The 20,107-nt window shown below is 52.7% G+C and overlaps 1 protein-coding gene across 2 annotated transcripts in view; it reads right to left on the bottom strand.

The window, feature by feature from the left end:
- Nucleotides 1-20,107, bottom strand: part of Ralgps1 (Ral GEF with PH domain and SH3 binding motif 1) — a 204,777-nt gene that overhangs the window by 10,575 nt on the left and 174,095 nt on the right. Inside the window, exons 11-14 of one of the 2 annotated variants that reach the window (XM_013021443.1) lie at nucleotides 13,025-13,151; nucleotides 11,685-11,842; nucleotides 9,840-9,891; nucleotides 211-294 (exon numbers count right to left, since the gene is read on the bottom strand). In XM_013021443.1, the coding sequence (XP_012876897.1) occupies nucleotides 211-294; nucleotides 9,840-9,891; nucleotides 11,685-11,842; nucleotides 13,025-13,151 (421 nt within the window). The remainder of the gene's footprint in view (nucleotides 1-210; nucleotides 295-9,839; nucleotides 9,892-11,684; nucleotides 11,843-13,024; nucleotides 13,152-20,107) is intronic. The other variant, XM_013021444.1, reaches the window with a different exon arrangement.

The raw sequence follows: 20,107 nt of genomic DNA, 5'->3' as shown, positions 1-20,107 counted from the left end.
ATTTTTCAGTCTTGCTTGCCTGTATATATGCCCTTCCTCTCCCGGAATGCCCCACTGCTGCATGGGACAAACAGTGCACCTGGGATTAGCAAAAGCACGATGGAAACAGGCCGAGTCTTTCTCCTTCAGGTGCATCTAGCGGAGGGCTTCATCCCAGCAAACCACCCAAAGCTATCTGTTGAATAAATAAATGAATGAGTAAATAAATACCTGTAGACACAGCTCCGGGTTCTGGGAGAATTCCGAACCGGAACTCGCCAGTTGGGGCCCAGCGTGGCATACAGACGTCCCCTGCTTCAGAGGAAAAGGGAGAACTTTAGCAAGCGCCCGGAAGGAGCAGATACTCCTGAAGGTGCAAGAGCATCTCCGACTGCGTGGTTCTCCCCCCACCCTCCTCCTCTCCAGGCTCCTCACTCTTGCTACAAGCATGTCAAGGACAGCTTGGAGCACCTGGCCTGTGAACACACCCTTCGGTGCCTCCATCCTGCAAAGTCCTTTTTATTGATTGTTCAGTGGCTTTTCAGTTACCCCATGGGAAACTAAGCTGGTCAAAGCTACCCAGCCTGTTCAGTCCACTGGAAGTCCACATTAAAAGCACACAGAATTGCGGGCAGTTTTGCACATTAGACTAGAACAAGTGCAGCTCCCGTTACCCTGTCCATCACTGATTCCTGTGTTGTTCCGCCTGCTCCTCTAGACAAATTCCTTTGCTGGTTCCAGCTGTCCTTGCAAACTGGATCTGCAATTCGTTGCATTTGAAAGCCTGGACTCTAGGGCCTCCTTGTGGGCTCCGTGTGCCTTTTCTCTTCCTATACTTCAGCCTGGGCCTTCCTAGGGCAGTGTGTTGCTTGCTGTTCCACTTCCTTGAGGGGAGGTGCTCTCGCCCATATCCTTTCCCATCTTAGAAGACTCACTTCCTGTGTCCATTGCTGCACCAGCAAGAGGCTGTTATGCGCCCTTTCTTTGCACTCTAGGCAGCTGGCAATGTGACTGGCTGTGTAAAGTCAGACAAGGTCCTAACTTCCTTTCTAAATGTTCCCTTTGTCATCTATGACCAGCCTTAGGTTGCTGCCTGTTGCCCAGGCCGCTGGCCTGGACATTCTCACTCACTGCAGCAGGGGCACTGTTATATCACTGGGCCAAGGGCTTCTGCCCTCCAACCAGGTAGGAACTGTTCCTGACGACCATCTCAGGCTCACTGTGCAGGGGTCCAAGTCCATGACTGGTGGGAGACCTGCCATAGCTTGTGCTGATGCCACAGGTCCTCAACATAACAGGTCTCATGATGCTCACAGGCTGACCCTGCTTTCCCTTAAGCTCTGGCACAGATGAAGAGACCCTGGTGTTTTCAACTCCTGACCTACTGGCTGGACTGCAGTATGTGAGCATGGCTGTCCTGAGCCCCAGGCGCCTGATAAACAGAGGGAGCACTCAGACTTTGCAGACACCTCCCCCCTCCCCACCCCCCCTTCCCCCCCGGGCTGGGCAGTACTACTGGGCCAGGGCAGGCAGGCAGCCTCCAGGCATCATCTCTTTTCCAATCACTGCAAGCAAGGTCTGGCAATGAAGCTTTCTGTGGTCTTATGTGTTGTGGCTTTGTCTACTGTTCAGGCATTGTGCTATCTTCTCCTCCTCTGATCCAGACTCCCATTCTGAGATACAGCTGTCTCGGCTTAGAGATGGAGCCTCCCCTCTACTTCTTCTTCTGGGCCTCGCTCCATGCTGCTCCAGGACGTGGGGTGGAGGCCGGTGTGCCATGGCCACTTGTTCCTCCCACAAGGCAGAAGAGTGTTGCCATCTTCTTCTCATTCTGCTCTCCCCCTGGTCAGCAGCTCCTTGTTGTCAGCTGGTAGAAGTGTTGCATGTTCACGGAGAGCTTGAAACCTGCATCTACCAACTGCTCTGGCTTGGGAAGCAATCATTCTATAGGCCTTCCCAGAGCCGTGAGGAGCCCAACAGGTAGAGATTTGGCCTGATTTGTCAGGACATTTGGCCCGATGGAAGAGCTACTGGGGGTGAGTGCTCACTCTCTGCAGCTTTGTTCAAGCACCATTACCCTCCCCCACAAGGGGGTATAGAAGCTCAGCAATGTGAAGCTATTTGACCAGTGCAGGAGCCTCAAAAACCAGAGTTAGAACCCAGTTCTGTTCAACTCTATATCCTAATACCTCATTGCACCTAATACCTTTGGATGCAGCACTTTCCTGGCCCTGTATGCTCAGAGTGTGTACCTCTGCACCTCTACTGTGTGTGTGTATATTGGGGGGGGCTTTTCTTCAGCTTAGGGACTGGGCATTGGCAGTGTCTGTGAGCTTAATGGCCACAAAGTTCTTAGACTGCAGATGTCCTGGAGTGGGGCACCTCCCAGATCCCTGGCCCTTGATTTCCTCACCAAGTCCTCCTGGGGGCTATGGCAACACAGAACTTAAGAGTCGCTGCCCCCCAGTCTGCTATTAGAGATGGCGATGCAAATGCTCACACAGAAGGCCTGTTTCCTACTGTGTGTGGACTGCTATGGCTGTGTGGAAACCTGCTCTCCTCTGAGAAATTCTACCATGGAAAAATTTGGAATATCTGAGTAGACAGTGGCACCTGGTAAACCCCAGAAATCATGGGCTTTCTCAGGAGGACCCCTAGTGGAGCCACAGATCGCCTTCCTAATGCCATTTTAGAAGCATGTGACTGGACATATGTCCTCAGAAGGCTAAGTACTCCTCTCCAGGATGGATCGGTGGGTGAGGCCGGCAGACAAGGGGCTCATGAGAAGTTTGCTCTGGGGAAGATGCAGGCTGCTAACCAGGTAAAACACCTCGTCCCACAGGGTTGGCAAGATGACAGTGACAATGACCATGATGATGACGAATGACCGGAGGCTGATGATGATGGTGTCAGCGGTGACGACAGTGGTAGTGGAGGTGATGGTGATGGGTGCTAGGCACTGTGCTCAGCAGAATTCCTTCTCTGTCTCCATTGATCATAGGGTGCTTACCTTCCCTGCCATCTAGTTAACAACTGAGGCTGGAAGTGGTAGAGTCACTTGCCCAAGGCCACAGCACCGGGAGGAGGAAGGATGGCTGGGGCTGTTACAGTAAAAGCAGTCACAGCCTCATGAGCACTTAGGCTAGCCTAGCTGAGGTATCACTTCCCAAGTATTCATCAGGTTTAGAGGTATCTTGGGGTTTAAATTTCATAGAGCCCTTAATATTATTGCTGGTGTAGTGTGTGTGTGGGGGAGAGGAGTGAAGTCTTACATCACAGTTAAGCTGAGGCCTCTTAGCTGAGGCAGGGCTCCCCACCCTGTCCTCCTGCATCTAGTTCACAGAGCCCTGTGAGGGTGCACCTGTGGACAGGCCATGGGGTGCTGTTCATCAACATTGCTCACTGTACCAGAAAGCCCTCGTCACTTCCTGGTGACTCTCCCTTCTCTGCATGTAAAAATCATCACCTTCCGATCTCTGGGACAACCCTTCCTGCAGTACCTTTTCAACTATGTTTTGCATGTCTCCACTCTTCCCAAGGCTGATTAGACAGGACAACACGCAAACCCAAGGTAGATTTTTTTTTTCCTTAGCAATGAAGATCTAGTTCAGAGGCTGGACTAGACAAGTTCAGAGGCTTAGTGGCTGGGTGAACCCATACATTCTCCTCTCTGCGTACTGAGAAGTTCAGAAATGTGGTCTGCAGTTGGAGGGGGGGGCGTATAGCAGGTGCACAGCGGGAAGGACTGGCACAGATGGAAGAAAATACTGCCATTTCTAGGAACGGCTCTTGGGTGGGGATATAGACATTGGACAGAAAAGCAGAGGTCTCTCAGCTCCTATGAAACAGCAGCCAGCTGGCAGGGACTTGCCTTGACTGTCTCAGCCTAGGACAGGGTCAAGCACAAGACCTACTCTTCTTTCAGAGAATTCTGCCCAAGAGTCTTTCTTGCCAGCTAAGGGAGTAAAGGAAGAGATGGAGTCTTTGGGAGATACTATAACCAAAGTTTGGGAGGTCATCCAACTGAGCTGTTTTGCTCAACTCAGGTACAAGGACAGACCCAGGCAAAACAGACTTCTGGCGCGCTGGTGAGCTATGAGAGCTTGGGACTCCTGGCTGCAGCCATATGTGTGTTGGGGGGTAGGAGAAGTTCTCTGTGAGTCACCCTGAGCCTCTTCACTCACAGCCCATCTGCTAAGACCAACAGTTAGCCTCCTACAGGCCTCACTGGACCTCCCTCACCCCATGCGCCCGTAGCTCATGCAGAGCGTTCTCCTGTAGGACGTATGGGGTCTTTCTAGTCCATCCAGCAGCATCAATTGCCACTTGGGGAGATTTCTCCCCCTGTTCAGCCTTCCCTCCTGCATGGCTTTCTTGCTGGTGATATACACCATCTGATAGGAACTTTACTTTTTGTGCCGAACCTGAGGCTTGAACTCAGGGCCTGAGCACTGTCCTTGAGCTTTTTTTGCTCAAGGCTAGCACTTGATCACTTGAACCACAGCTCTACTTCCAGCTTTTTTTGGTAGTTAATTGGAGATAAGAGTCATGCAATTTCCTGCCTAGGGTGGCTTCAAACCACAATCTTCAGATCTCAGCCTCCTGAGTAGCTAGGACTGCAGGTGTGAGACTCAGGCAGTGGCTGACGGGAACTCTTAAAATCCCACACTAGTCCCTCTACAAAGCAGCTCCTTCCAGGTCCCAAGTGTTCACCATGTGGGTCCCCATCACACAGCTAAGGAATGAAAGCTCAGAGGTCAGAAGGGGCCATCAGAAGTGGTGGCCCCGGCCTCAGGCCCTTGGCACTGCCAGCCATGTATTTCACTACACAGGTATCCTAGGAACTCAACAGAGCAAGACATGTCATGCAAACACAAATCCTGCAGGGGGTACTCCTGAGCTTTGAGCACTCCTGGGCTACCTCTCTAGTCCCAGCACTTGACTCAATGCTCACAGCCTCCTCAGATATCTGGACCCCCAGGAGGGCTCACCAGGCTATTTCCCACAGAACACCTTTTGGGCCTCTATTAGCTTCCTCCAGAAGCCACCTCTGAGCCAGCAGCCAAACCGGGTTAACCTGTTAGAACCACTGCAATCAGCAAGACTGCACCAGTGCTCCCAGGGCTCTGTGCATGGCATCCTGAAGGTTCTATGAGCTTACAAGTTCCTTCTTTCAAGGAAGGCAGATGACCCCTCTACTGCACAGAGGGCTGGGCAATGTCCCTTCTCTCATCTCTCTCTCACTGGAGGGGCTTCTGCTGGCTGTGGGGTCCCTCAAGGGTTTCTCCCTCCTAGTCTGCCCATCATGACCCATGTCTATATAAGAAGACCTCCACAGGGCTGGCAATGTCAAAATGGGGAAGATGGATGGCTCAGGTATTTGTAATAAACTCTTACACACTTTCATATTTTGCTTCTTAAAAATCAATCACTAACCATTTCTGACGATGTCTCCCCCCCCCACCCCCCGCTCATGGGCTTGAGCTCTGGGCCTGGGCACTGACCCTGAACTCTTCAGCTCAAGGTGAGTGCTCTACCATTTGAGCCACAATGCCACTCCAATTTTCTGGTGGTTTATTGGAGATAAGAGTCTCATGGACTTTCTTGCCTAGGCTGGCTTTGAACTGTGATCCTCAGATCTCAGCCTCCTGAGTAGCTAGGAAGGATTACAGGTGTGAGCCACTGGTACCCGGCTTGATGATATCTTCTTTAGAAAACTTAAATGCTAATTCTTTTTCTGATGAGAAAAGAAGGACTAACCCATTGTGGAAAACCTAAGACAACACAGGGACAGGGGAGTCTCAAGAATCCTCCAAGGCAGAGATAATCAAGATGAATGACCTGTGTGGTCATCCCTATACTGATGTTCATCTCTACAATCCACTTTGTTCCTTTTGAAAAACAAACCTACTTTAAGATATTTTGATCTTTAAGCTGATTTTCATGTTCTCGGTGCCAACACTTGGCTTTTAACCCAAGCACAAAGCAGCCGGATACTTCCCCCTCTGGCCCTGGCTGAACTCCTTTCTCCTGTGTGCCTAAGGGGCCTGAGATTGGCTGAGCCCTGCCCAGCACCAGTCCCCAGCCCTTCTCCAGTTCCCTAAGCACCTACTGAAAACACCTTTCAGAACTGCCTCTCTCCCCTCATTGGGAGAGTGCATGTGTTGAGGAGCTGTCTTCTACCTTCCTCCCCGTAGGCCAGGGCTGTCTGGTAGGAACCCTTACCCCACTCCCTAGTGACAAAGGCCCAGGCCCAGGCTTCCCCCATGATCAGGGGCCCAAGGACAGATGGGTCCCTTTAGGGAGGCCTGGGAACTTAGAAATGACCAACTAATACCTCCCTGGCCTGGATGCCACCATTTTCCATTCCCACAGACCCTGACATTGCCAGGCTGACATCATGCCCCCTCACCCCACAATGCAGCAAGAATGAGTAGTGAGGGTGCTCTTGAAGCTGTCCACCTCAAGGACATACTAGATATGTGTAGCCTGGACTCTGGCCAGTGTCAAGGACTATCTTTAGGCCCCTGGGTGGACATATCCATGTGTTAAGACACAGGGAAGATAATCTCCTAAGGCAGCTAAATGACCCCACCCTTGGCTGGACACTGGCAGCTCTGCTGACCACCATGGTGATATTACCAGGGATTCAGACCTGTATGCAGGGTGTAGTCACTAGTCTACAGTCTCCCTGCCCTTTACGGTGCAATCTGACTTCATTTCTCTGCCTGGTCTGGGCGAAGCTTCTTACCAGGGCTGGGGGCTTTGAGGGACTAAGGGGCTAGGGAGCTGGTCAAAGGTCATAGTCCAAGTTTCAGAGCTGAGAGCAGAGGGCTATCCCCTTCCTCTTCCAGTAGCCAGCCTCCTCCTCTCCCTCTCCATCTGGAGTGGGTCCAGCCCTCCTAGCACCTCAGTTCCAAGTCCACCACATCTGGTCAAGTTAGGTAGAAAGATGCAGAGGAAACTGCGGTCTTGCAGTATCTGTGAGGGACAAATGGTGGGGTCTCTGGGTATGGAGGCTTTTTCTGGGCAGATGCTGGCCTCTGGGCCCTGACAGGCTGATAGCTAGGAACCAACTCTTCTAAAGAGCAGGAACATGTGGCCTGGGAGCCCTGCGAGGGCTAGGGGGAGCCAGTAGGACTGAGCACTTGGGAGTAGAGGAGAGTCAGGCAACAACCTGACAGCGACTGAGCTAAAGGGACAGTGCAACATGGAACAAGGAGGCTCACCTACAAGGGAATGGCCTCAAATGCTCCTGTGGACTGTGGGAGAGCCTGGAACATCTGCATGCTTTCCAGGAAGAAGGTTCTCTGGAGGACAGGAGCAGAGGCTGGTATGAGGGAGAAACAGGAAGTGGTAGCTGGGCCACTGGGGACAAGGGCTAGGGACAGCTGGCACTCAGCTTGTCAGGCCTCTTTGGAGGGGACATCAGAGCCCACTGGCATCTTCTTTTATATACATACATACATACATACATATATATATATATACACATACATATCTATGTCTTTTATTGTAGAAATACTGAACAGAGGGGTTATAGTTACATGAGTAGGGTGATGAGTATGTTTCCTATCAAGCATTGTTACCTCCTCCTTTTTCTCCTGCCGTCCTTTCCTTCCCCACCTTCTCAACTCTTCCCCCCCCCCCCCCGCCCTGCCCGCTAGCATCTTCTGAAGCAAGTGGCCTCCTGCTATCCTCAGTAGGAAGAGGTGCCTAAGACAAAGACAACAAGATGCCTTCCCTGGAGGGCAGTTCAAGGACTGCTGGAGAAGAGCTGTGCTGTGTGGATGAGCCAGCAATGAAGGGGGGAGGAGGGAGGACAATGCTTAGAGGACATCCTATCCCTAAGGCACCTGTAATGGACATACGATGGAGAGCGATCAAGAAGCTTACAGCATTCAGGAACTGCATTCAGCACTGTCACTCTGGAACAAGGAAGGCCTCTACCTCTTTCCTCCCTAATAGTGCTACTCTCATTGTGACACTTAGGGAAGCATGCAGCCTCCACCCTTAGCAGCTAGCAGGCAGTCTGGCAGGGAGTAGTTCTTAATAAACAGCTAGTGAATGAGTCAATGGATAAATGAGTGAATGAAGGAAGGAATCTATGACAGGATGAATGAATGGACACAGACAAGGCCAGGTGTGATTACTATTCTTGAGCTCGGCCCTAAGCCTGTTTCCAGTCTGATGTCTTCTCATTGGTCTATGGCCAGGAGGGATGCTGGCTGGTGTAGTCCTCTTCTCCCAGGAGTTCCCTGACCAGGGCTGAGTCTGCTCCTTGATCATGTCAGCTTTTTTCTTCTACTGCTGGGTGGCCAAGAGCTGGAGTGACTGGGCCACTTTGCCTGAACTTCCAAATGGGAGCATTGCAAATGTTCCTCAGGTGTTCCCAGGGAAGGACAGAGAGCAAGCCTCAGAGTACTCAGAGCCTTACCCTGACAGAAAGACTGCCATGGGCCAGCCCCAAAGTCACCACCAGCTCTCTGGCCAAGGCATGGGGTGGTAAAGAGGAGGGATTGATGGGAGGAAGATGTGGGTTTGGGTCAGCTCTGCTCCTGCCAGATCATTCTGTATATATCCCCCCCATAGGTGCATGAGTGTACCTGTGTAAGTATAAGCATGTGAAGAGTATTTAGTGTGTGTGCATGTGTAAGTGTAAGAGGGTAATGAAGGTGAGGCAGGCAAGTCACCTGACCTCTGGGAGCCCTGCTCTCCCCATGTACCACCAGGACAATCTGCATGGCTGCTGCAGAGGAATGCTGAGTGTGCAGAGTCCAAGCAAGGCAGAAGACGGTGCCTGGCACACAGGGGACATTCAGTACCTTAAGGGTACATATGATCCCCTCAACCCCTGGTAATTTTATGATTATGGAGATGGGGAACAGAAGCTTTAGTGTAATGGGAGTCTGTGTCTGTGTGTGCACAAGTGCATGTATGTGTTGTGTGCTATACATGAACATATACATATATATGTATAAAAATACTTGTCCACACACGAGCATGATACACATACATGAGTGACACACATGCATGAGGGGATGTAAATATAAATGTGTAAAAGTGTCCAGTGTGTGCATGTGTGTTTGCATGTATAAGAGTGTAATTGCATGTATAGCTGAGAACTGTTGTGTGTACAACTGAGAGTATGTATATTCAAAAGCTATATAACTGAGTGTGCATGTGTGCTGAGGAAATGTGTGTAACTGGGTGTGCGTGTGAAAGGTATGCAAGTGAAAGTGTATAGGTATTTGTGAGTTGCGTGTATGTGTATGTGTGCGTATAATGTGCATGCATTACAGGTAGCTCTGGTTATAGTTGTGAGTGTACATGCATGTGTAAGAATGTCAGGTTTCTGTGCGTATACATGTGTGCATGTATAATGAGTATGTAGCTGAGTGAGCAGGTATGTGTGTATGTGTGAGAACGTGCAGACAGCTATCAACGTGCATGTGTGTGAAAGTGTGTGTGGGTGGTCACATCTTAGGTCTTACTAGGTGCTATCTCATTCCTAGGCTAGAAGCCATTTGTTGCTGTGTGGCTGCAACACTCTTGGATCCCACCAGATGGAGCCATGTGCCTGTATCAAATAGACAAGTGATTCTCAGGATTCCAGTGTAAAGAACCCACAAACCCACACTTTAGACCCTGTCTGCTTCTGCAGCTGGGCTGGACAAAGTGCTCCTGGGTTGACTCCTGCACCAGAGGGGTTGTGAGACTGCTCAGAGCACAGGGGCATAGAACCCCCATGCCATCCTGCTTCTGCCCTGTGACCAGGAGCCAAGGGCCACTCTACTGAGCTTGTGTCCAGCTCCCTAGGACCTCCCGTGGGAGAGAGGCCATGCTGAGGCCACACTCACCTTTCCAGCCCTGAAGACATCTCTTCACTAAACTCTGAGCTCTCACTACTGCCTGGAAAAGGAACACAGATCAGTGAGCGCAGTGGCCGTGCACAGAGCGGCCTGTTCTCCTGTGCTACCAGGCCCCTAAGCTCACAGCTTCTGAGCCTGTAAACAGCATGAGTGGAGGTTTTTGCTGCTATTTCTGACTTTGATTCTAGTCCTGCTCTATCCAGGCACATCTTGAACCCTGGGCTGCTGAGATGCCCTGCTTCCCTCGGCTACCCCAAACCTCTATGAGAGAAGATTTCTTCCTACCACCGAAGCATCCATGTACCACAACTCTGTTCTCTGATCTTGGGGGGTTCCCTGAACCTCGGGAGAAAGCACCAAGGCTGAGCAGTAGGAAGGGGTAGGGGTGGAGCCCTAACCCCATGAATCAGCCTGAGCAATGGTCTCACCAGTGGGTGATGGAACAGCCTAGCTCCAATCAGGGCACACAGACACACAAAGCCATTTTCTCACTCAGGGCTTCCACCCCAGTTTGCTGACTTGAGGAGCCAAAACCAAACAATCTGATCTTGCCTGGATGCTGGACAGCACAGCACCTGACTTGCTTTCTGTCTCAGAAACAGCAGCCTTGATTTAGTACATCCAGTTTCTAGTATGTCCAATAGCTATGTTGTGCTCAACAGAGCAATCTTGGGTCCACACTGCCCAGAGTACACTCCTCAGGACCCAGGTCTCATCGCTCCTGCCAAGAAGGGGTCCATGAGCAAAGGCTGTGGAACTCTGCAAGCTGGAGGACTGCAGTGGCTGTGAGCAAAGCCAAGTCTCAGGGAAGAAGCCTACTTTCCTTCAGCCTCTCCCCAGCACAAGAGCCCAGAGCTCTGCTTGGAATACACACTTATCAGAAATGCACTGTCCCAAGCTGTCCTACCCCTCTGCCTGCATCCAAACAGGACACTATCCCCTGAGCATGCAAGGGGCTTGCTTGTCTCACACTTGCTGGGATAGCTGCTCCCTGGGCTTATATTGCCTATGACCTCTCAGACTGTCTTCATTTCAGCAGGACACCCACTGAGTCTTCCTATTACCTGTTCCCTCAAGCCCCTGGTCCCCTACCCCACAATCCTCACCAGAACAAATTCCCAGCAGGGTAACTATCTGCCCCACCTCTGGGAGCTCTGGGAGAGCTCCTTGCTAAGGAAAGCAAACAGACACACAGACATACAGAGTACAGCAGCATAGGCACATTGGAAGCCAAAGGCCATCACAGGACACTGGTCTGAGGGAGTGAAGACAGGGGGATGCCCTGCTCTCAGAGGCACTGCTGGGAACCAGACCTGTGAGCAGAGATCAATGCTAGCCTCAACCCTAATACAGGTGACTCCCAGCTCAGCCTCCGCGGCACAAGTCCTATCCTTCCCATGGACACAGCACTGTTTCTGCTTATGCTCAAGGTCCCTTTTGCACTGTCCCTCCCGTCGCTTCTCAGTGGGAGGACAAGTACACAGGTAAGAACAGTGGCCCACCCCACACTTTCCCCGAGTGGCTGCCTTGCTTTGCTCTGCAGGTCTTTGGCCCTGTGACTCCTTCTGGGGCCAAAGTGCCACTCTGAGAGTTGAGCCAGACTCAAGCATGCGTCTATCTGCCTGCCACACTTGGGGACACTGAAGGAACGCGGGCAACCTGGGGTTCTCTTTGTAGCCCAGCAGGTCAGGAAGTGGAGGCTTGCCGAGCTCCAGGGTATTCTACTTGGTGGTGGAGAGGGGCCACTGGGCGCGGCACAGTGACAAAGACAGACATGGAGCACACACTGGGCCGGCGGCCCCCGCCTGTGGTGTGCAGGCTGGAGACGCTTACCTAGGGAGAGTCCATTGGTGACAGCAGAGGAGGAGGTGAGGGTGAGGCCCCTGCGGGGGCTGCGGGACTCTAGGACACTGTCGTCCAGAAGGTGCCTGGCTTTCTCCGATGGGAATGTCGCACTTTTACTTTCAACTACACTCAACTGACACATCATACTGGAAAATGGAGAGGAAAAGAGAAGGCAAAGCTCCTTATCTCACAAGTATCAGTGGCCGCAACTGCCCTGGGAGCTGGGGCCAGAGGTCAGCTGCAGGAAAAAGGCCTACCCAGAGCCATGAGCTACCCAGCCTCTGCCTCTCTCTGGGCGTGACCTTGGGCAAGTTGCATCCTTCTCCTGAGCCTCTGTTTCTCCATCTTCCACTGGGGACTGATGCTGCTGGCTTTGCCTGTCTCCCGGGATGAAGATGAGGCCGTGAGTGATGGGGCAGCAAAAGGGAGGGGCAGCAAGCTGGGCACAATGGCTGTTCTGGAGTCACCTGCATCTGGTCTGCATCCTGGTTCCAACGCCTCCTCAATCTCACAAAGGCATCACCTGTGAGCCTCATGGGGCCCATGCTTACAGTAGTAAGAGCAGCTGCCTCAGAGGCCTGGGTGGCTCTGGCTGAGACTGCACCCCACAGACATGAGGCATCTTGGGGAGTAGGTGGAGGAAGCACTTGAAGACAAAGAAAGCAACTCTGACCTCTTTCAGCCTTGGGGCTCCTCTGAGGCGAGCCTGGGAGGCTGGCAGTTGTGGCCTCAGTGGTAGATGGAAGCAGGCAGAAAGGAGGAAGAAAGATGGGAAGGAAGGCAGGCATAAGGAAAGGGGTGGGGAGATGGATTTCTCTTTGGGAGCCTGTGCCAACCCAATGCCTGGGGCATGTGGGCATGACCACCCTCAGCCATGCTGAGGACCTGTGTCCCCGGCTGTGGGCTCTGTGGGCTCCACAGAGCAGGTGAGCTGGTAGCAGCTGTACTTCTCTGTGGGCAGATGCCAGCAGACCCCTCAAAGCTGCCTGGACACAGTCTCTGGTGTCCACAGGACTCTGGTTCCCCGCAACTGGCTGCTAACCAAGCTTCAGTGTGTTCTCTGGAACCTCTGTTGGGCCCCCTGCCCTTGCTTTCCCATGCCCTTCCTCCACTAGCCACTGAGCCAATGGCATACGGTCTGTGCTGCCAGCTGCCTATCTGCTCTTTCTGAACCAGGCCCTGACTTGGGAGAAAACTCCCAAGAGGGACACCAAGAGCCCACAGAAAGAGGTGGGAGAACTTCCCAGAATCCTGCCAGCCCATTCCCACGGAGGTCAGGCGGATGCCTGGATGTGGGGGGTGGGGAGCACTGGGGCTCAGTCACCTACTTGTTGCCCAGGCTGTGACTCTTTCTGTGTCTGGGGACTGGTGGTGTGGGAAGGCTGCCAGCCACAGATGCATCAGGACAGGTGGGCCTCCGGCGGAACCTGGCTGAGCTGGAGCTTGCGGAGGGGCCTGTGAACACAGAAGAGGAGAGCGATGACAGGAGTCATAGGAGTAGGCATATGGAGAAGGGAGTTGAGGAGAAGGGAGGCTCAGGGAAGGTGGGCCCTAGATTTGAGGTAGGGCCTCTGACCCAGCTGGCACAGGCGGGACAAGGTTCCCACAAGCCACATATATTTCTACGTGTCCAGTACTGACCCCTTCCTCCTATGCTGACAGGCCACCTTTGCACTGCAAAGGCCCACCTCCTGGTGGTGTCTGAAGAATAGGATATGATAGGCCAATCCATAGGGATCCAGAGAGGCATGCCCCCAAAGCATAGACCTCTGAAGAGGTCTATGACTGGTATGGAGTGGGGCAAGTAGACCCTGCTCCATGGCTCCAGGGCTTCCATGTTGGCATCAGCTTGAGCTCTGATTCTTGCCAAATCTGTATCAGAACTATGTGGAGGGAGAAGGTCATCCCCGGTGGCTCTGACTGTGAGGTCACAGGGGTTCTGCACAGGCCCTGCACCAACCCCTCACCCCCAAGGCACCCCTGGGAAGACCCTCTGCTCTACATGCCAGGACACAAGCAGCTGTGACCTGAAGGCAGCAGTTCTCACCACGGCTCTGCTCCAGAGAGGATAAGAAGAATGAAAACCATCCTGCTTTGTTTTGGTTTCACACTACTGCAGAGCAGAAGCCAGAGGGTGGAACCGGCCTTGTTTATCAGCAGCCCTGAGAGCAGATTACAGTCCCTGCCTGAGTCACTCAGCTCCCACCCTGTGTGCAGAACGTGTGCTCTGAAGGTCAGCTGCACTGAGCCTCCTCCTGTGGTCTCAAGTGGAGGGCCAGGGGCCCTGGGGGTGGACCAGAAATGATGGTGATGGTTAGGATTTGATGCTGTGCAAGAGGCACTGCATCCTCGGTGGACCCATTTTTATAAGATGAGAAAGTGGGGCTTATAGACCTACTATGTGCTGGAGGTAAGACCTGAACCTAGGCCTCATGGGGATATCCAGAGCCAAGACACTGGACAGCACACCAGGAAGGGAACAGAAAGACCAGGTGTGAGGGGTCTGTGGAGCAGGAGGCCTTTCCTCCAGGAAATCTGGAATGGGTCAGACCCACTCTGCCCTTGAGCGAGGGAAAAGGAAGGAGACTAGGCTCCACCCACACCACTGTGTGCAGGCTTGTGGAAACACTGCCTAGCCCAACCTCACAGCCTCTAGTGTGGTTATCATGATTAAGGGAGCCCCCTCCAGGGCCACGGGGGGTGTGTGTGTGTGTGGAGGGGACTGCAGGGTGGCACTCACTCTCACATGACTCCGGCACTGCTTCCCTTTCTGAGATCTCCCAAACCCTCAAGACTCATTTTGGTGCCTTCCATCCAACACTGGATTCTCTCTGCAGAACTAAGCCTGGATGCACCCCTCTCCTTTCTGCTGTGAAACGTGGGAGGCAGGCCTGGCCTCAGATGCCCCCTGGACACGCTGTGGAGTATTTGCAGGGGCCCAGTGGAAGAGCTGAGCCTCTGGAGCTGCTGCTGCTCTCCCTGCTCTGGGTCTTTGCCACTCCTCCCCTGCATTGCTGACCAGCAGCCTGGGACTGACGAGGAAGCAGAAGAATTTCCATTCAGCTGGGACCCAGATTTGGGGGGCGGGGGGGCTATGTACCAGTAAGTGACACCCTTTGCTACTGAAAGGCCTTACGTTCCTGCTCTGCCAAGTCTGGGGGCGGGGCGGAGGAGTGGCATGTGACAGTGCCAGAGACACGTGTCTTCTAGGGCTGTCTTTTGAACTAGGAGGCTGGCAGGCTGGTTTAGTGTCCTCTGGTAGGGGCAGGGGCAGGGGCAGGGAGCAGGCAGTGAAGAGTGGAGGCTCTGGTCTTCTTAGCAGAGTACAGGCGTTACAGCCTTGGCCTGATATGGCAGGGACAAATGGAAAAACTGACCATGTGGCTTGACTATCTCAGAGGATTGCTCTATTTTTCCTCAGCATAATTTTTCCATGAATAATCTTTAAAGCTCTTCAAGTGGCTGTTTCTTTAGCAGTTTTATTGGAACATATGAGAATTGACGGTCTCTGTGGGGAACGAGATACTATGTTGAAAAAAAAAATCTGGTTTTCATTATGAGAACCCAACACACTGCCCAACAGACCACTCATTGATTGGAAGAGAAAAAACTCTGAGCCTTCAAATAACAGCCTTGGAGTAGTCAGGATGCAGGACGATGAGCAGCGACAGTAAGGGACTCTATCTGGAGGAAGACAGGCCTGGGTTCTCAACTACATCTGTACTGGACAAGCCACTCACCCCAAGTCCCAAGTCTACACCTGTGAAACAGGAATGGGGATCCTGCCCTTGTCGCCTCCCTGTGGGGGGTCAATAACATTTGCATCTCCTCTGCCACAAATGTTTCCTGGGTCCTGACCTCAGGGCTGTCTCTTGTCTAGGCATCGGAGCTGCAACCTGGATTAGAAAGATAATGTCCTGGCCAGGTGTGGTGGGTAAGTCAGGTTATGTGGGAGGTAGAAATCAGGAGAACTAAGTTTGAGGTTCGTCTGGACAAAAAAGTTAATGAGACTCTATCTCAACCAATGGCTAAGAGTGGCGAGGTGTGTCTGCCATCCTGGCTACAGGGAAAGCATAAAAATATCCAACATGAAGAGGGCTGGGCTGGTGAATTGGTTTAAGAGGTAGAGCACTGAGGCCCTGAGTTCAACCACCAGTATTGGGCCCTCCCTCCCCCCCTCCCCCCCCAAAAAGAAAAAGATATGATATCCTGCCTTCATGGGATTAATGTTTGGGCAGGGAGTAACCATGTAATTTCACCCAGAAGAAAAGCTTGCTTTTCTAGGAAAAAAAAATCATCATCAATATAGCAAGTGTACCAACTACACCAATAGTGTGACAACACCAATAATGATGGTGATAATGAGAACTACTGGAATTGTGGCAAACACTTTATCCACTGGACCTTATTTAAGCGCGTCATAGCATGCCATGTGGGTTCTGTTGTTATGTCAAGTTTATGATGTGGAACCTGCGGTGCAGAGGACTCAGGAACTTGTGCAATGAGTAGAAGCCCAGAGCACAAAGCATTTGGGGACCTGGAGGAAGGATGGGGGAAGGCTTCTGGGGCCCCAAAGCCTTGGCTGGTGCAAGAGCTCTGCTGTGAGCCTGTTCCAGCTCCGAGGCGACAGAGGGCAGAGCCCCGGAGGACCTAGAGTTTCTTGAGGCAAAGGCCATCCCATGAGTGATGGACTCAGCTTCGAACCCTCGGTGGCTTCTTCTGGTTGAGAGCAACCAGAGGAGACTCAGGCCACAGGCCGTGGTAGAGAAGGTGGGTAGGTGTCTAGGAAGCTGGCCAAGCAGGTATGCAGAGGACAGTGCATTCACGGTGCCCGTTAGGGAAAAGTCCGGTGTGGAGGCATGTCGTTCAGAGCTTCCCAGAAGTAGCCAGGGAACCTTGTTCCCTGGACTTCCTACCCAGAACTTCAGCCCTGGGCCAGGGCTAGTGACTTCAGCAGGCTCCAATAGGCACAAGTCTCACACAATGCAAATTAATAGGAGGCAGCTGGGGCAGAGGGGAAAGTACTCAACTCGGAGTCACAAGACTTGAGTTCTAGTCCTGCCTCTGCCCTGGGCTTACATGCGACTCCTCCTGGGTGCATGTTTCTTCATTGCAGGAGCAGCCACCAGTGTGTCAGCATAGCCTCTGGTCACAAGATGGTCAGCTTCCTCGTTCTTGGCTTTCAGAGCCTTCTGTTTGTGGGCTCGGGGCCCAAGCCCTCTTGGTCTGCCAGAGTTGTCAAGTCCTATGGAACCTCTTCTCTAGCCCCTGCTTCTCAGTGGGGCCTGGCTGATCATTGCTATGTTCACATGCATTGTGAGTCTTACACATGCAGCTGTCACGGTCCTGCCTTGAGAGCCAGGTGTGTGTCTCACACACCATAGACAGGTTTATTTCTCAAGAAGGCCTGGGTTCATTTCTTTCTGAAAAATAGTGTCCAATCATTCATCTAGGCTGAGGTTGCCAAGTGCTCTGGCTCCCCTGGAGCCAGAAGGCACAGACTCCAAGACCACAGGGAGCAGGAGGAGAGGATGCCAGGGGGCCACTGCAGGACAGTGGAGTTGGACAAAAGGGGTTGAGTCTTGGCTCCTCTGCTTGACCTCAATTTGACTGAACACGATAAAGTCCCCAGAGAGAAGAGCTAACAGAGAGGGAACAGCCCTTACTTCTTGCCCATCAGCTGCTCTCTTCTTCAACAAGCAGAGCGATAGTGGAGGAGGTTGTCTATTGTGGGCCATTCATGGGCTTAGACTCTTAGTGCCTCCCTTAGGCCTAAAGATGCCAAGATGGCTGCAGCCAGAGGACAGGGTGGTCACAGGAGAATGGGCTCTGATCTCAAGTTCGCCAGGATCAAACCAGGAGTACTCAGACTGAACCAACTGTCCAGGATCCCACAGCTCAGATGTACAGTTGTTAGGTGCTAAGGTCTACTGTGGGCTGAGATGGCTCCTGGGAGTAGAGCTGGCATGTCATTAAGGGATGGAAGGGCTCCAAGCAAGAAGCCGCTGGTGGGCAGTTCACTGTAAGGAGCCGTGAAAGGGCCTCAGGGCTCCTGGAGTGTATTAGCATCTGCCTAGGCTGGACTTGTAGTCGCTCTGGAACAAGTGAGAGTAACCCGAAGAGGAAGCATAGCATCATTGATGGCCACCTGGAAGGCCATGCACCCACTGCTGTGAGTGCCCTACCAGGACTGAGGGCAGAGGCCCTGCTCTCCTGACCTCTTGCCATAAGCAGTCAGGCTGAAGCATTCCACTGGGAAAGGTGAGACTTTATGTAGATCAGGCTTGGAGTCTGATTCCTATACAATCTAGCATGTGGGAGCAGTGGGGATTGTGTGTGACTCAAAGTTAAGGAAAAGTTGGGACGTGCTCCGGTTGTCATCCAGGGCAGGTGCTGACTTGCTCTGCACAGGTGTGCAGAACAACAGGGACAGAGCCCAAACCCAGAACCCTGGCCCATTTCCCAGGCAGGTGTTGGGCACTGAGTGAGCATATGGGCAGTGTTTAAGGATGGTGCTGGGCAGAATCTGTGTTCAATACAACACAGGAACGAGGATGCAGGTGGTGAGCCTACTTCCTCCATGTGAATTGGCTGAGGTGGTCCACAAAGTCAGCGTCTCTGTCCATTGAGCGGCAGGGTCTCTCTCCTCTCTCCTTGGACCCGAGCAGGCCTCTGTGGGACCCAGTGGGAGGCTGGTGCCTAACTCTGGAGACTGGCTCACAGAGATGCTTCCATGTGACTCCTTCCCTGCCCTCCAGCGATGTCACTCTGGAGGAGAGCAGCTGCCATGCAGGAGCCCGATGCCTTCAGAGTGTTGTTCTATGAGGAAAGTCAGGCCGCAGGGAAAGGCCACAGGTATATATGTTCTGCCATCACTGTAGGCCCAGCCACAACCAACAGCAAGAGTAGACATGTCAGTAAAGATACCTTCAGGGGACTCTAGCCCTAGCCCCATCTGATCTTCTGACATACAGAATGGCTGTGTGTCACAAACTGGTGTCTTGTTCCCTGGCACCATTGGTGAGCACCTGAGCTGGAGCTAGAATGTGACCTTTGAACTCCCTGTGCAATGTCCTGGTACTGCCTCATGGCCTACCCCATCCAATGCTTGGGGGCCAGAAGCCGACCCTCAGGAGAAACAGTGCATGCAGGCCCTGAGCACGGGATTTCTGGTATCACCTCAAGGGACCTCCCCCAGCAGCCCTGTGGTGTGAGCCTGCATGTCACACTCCTGTTCCCAGAGAAATTGGGACTCAGAAGGATCAGACCAACTGTCTAGTATTCCACAGCTCAGATACTGTAGCTGGGCTCTAACTTAGGTCTGCCTGACCCCAGAGCAGGGTCCTTGCCACCCAGCAAGAAAACAGAGACAGAAAGCGAGTCATATAGCAGTCCCGGAGGTGTGAGTGCAAAGAGTTAAGGCTGAGGTTGAGCTTTTTTGGACTTGAGTGCTGCCCAGGAGTCTCCAGAGGAAACCTGTCCATTGAGAAGCCACGGAGGCGGGGTCAGTCAATCTGGAAATGTCTTTACCAGCTCCAAGGCACACACAAACATAACTTGCCCTCCCTGGGGGGTCAACATTCTGTATGATTTTTTTTCTTGTCAGGAAAATATTAGTTCATTTGTACAAACTAAACGTTACATGCAGGGGAGAAATGAAAACGTGGCATTCCTGTACTCGTTTCTCCACAGACCCAGGAATGAGAAGGTTTCTCCATTTCCTTTCTCACAATGTGCCCATGGAAGGCAGAACTGCCTGTATGGCCACTTCCCAAGAGTGCAAAGTTGTTAGGGGAGCGGGGGGCGGGGAGGGGAGATACCAGGGAAACAGCACAACTCAGGAACCACTTCTGAGGTTGGGGAGGCATTCAAGATCACGGCTGCTATCACTCACTGCAGGCCAAGGTCTCCCAGTCCTTGAACTGGTTGGGAAGGCTCAGAGGCCCACCCACCCTGAGCCATCTTGGTTGTCTTACATTGGCCTCCTTGTGGCTCCAAACATACATGTTCTAGCCCTCCTGGCTTTGCTGCAGTGTCCCCAGCTGAGGCATGGGTGTCTGTCTTGTTCCTGATAGGCATTTGGCTCAGAGCAAGGGAGTGGCCCATGCAGGCCTGGGTAGCATGAGTGAACAAAGAAGCACATCTTGGAACATTTTCCTCGGCAGGTGTAGGGGTGTGTGACTACTAGAAAGAGCCCTAAGCTGGAGCCAAACACCCACACCAGCCCCCTCCTACCCCCAGGGGCTGAGGGAATCGGCGTTCTTCCCATTCCTGGGACTGTAAGAGGAACATTCCTGGCCCTGAGTCTGTTCAGGTTCTTGCCACGCGGCTCAGTTTAACAGCCAGGCCCAGAAAGGCTTCCCTGGAGCTGGCTCTTGGGCCCTGCCCTCTTGGGACCCCCTGGCTGCCCC

Source organism: Dipodomys ordii, unplaced genomic scaffold (genome assembly GCF_000151885.1).
Source record: "Dipodomys ordii isolate 6190 unplaced genomic scaffold, Dord_2.0 Scaffold55, whole genome shotgun sequence".
Lineage (NCBI taxonomy): Eukaryota > Metazoa > Chordata > Mammalia > Rodentia > Heteromyidae > Dipodomys > Dipodomys ordii.
The sequence above is the reverse complement of the archived record's forward strand: the minus strand, read 5'-3'. Positions and strand labels throughout refer to the sequence as shown.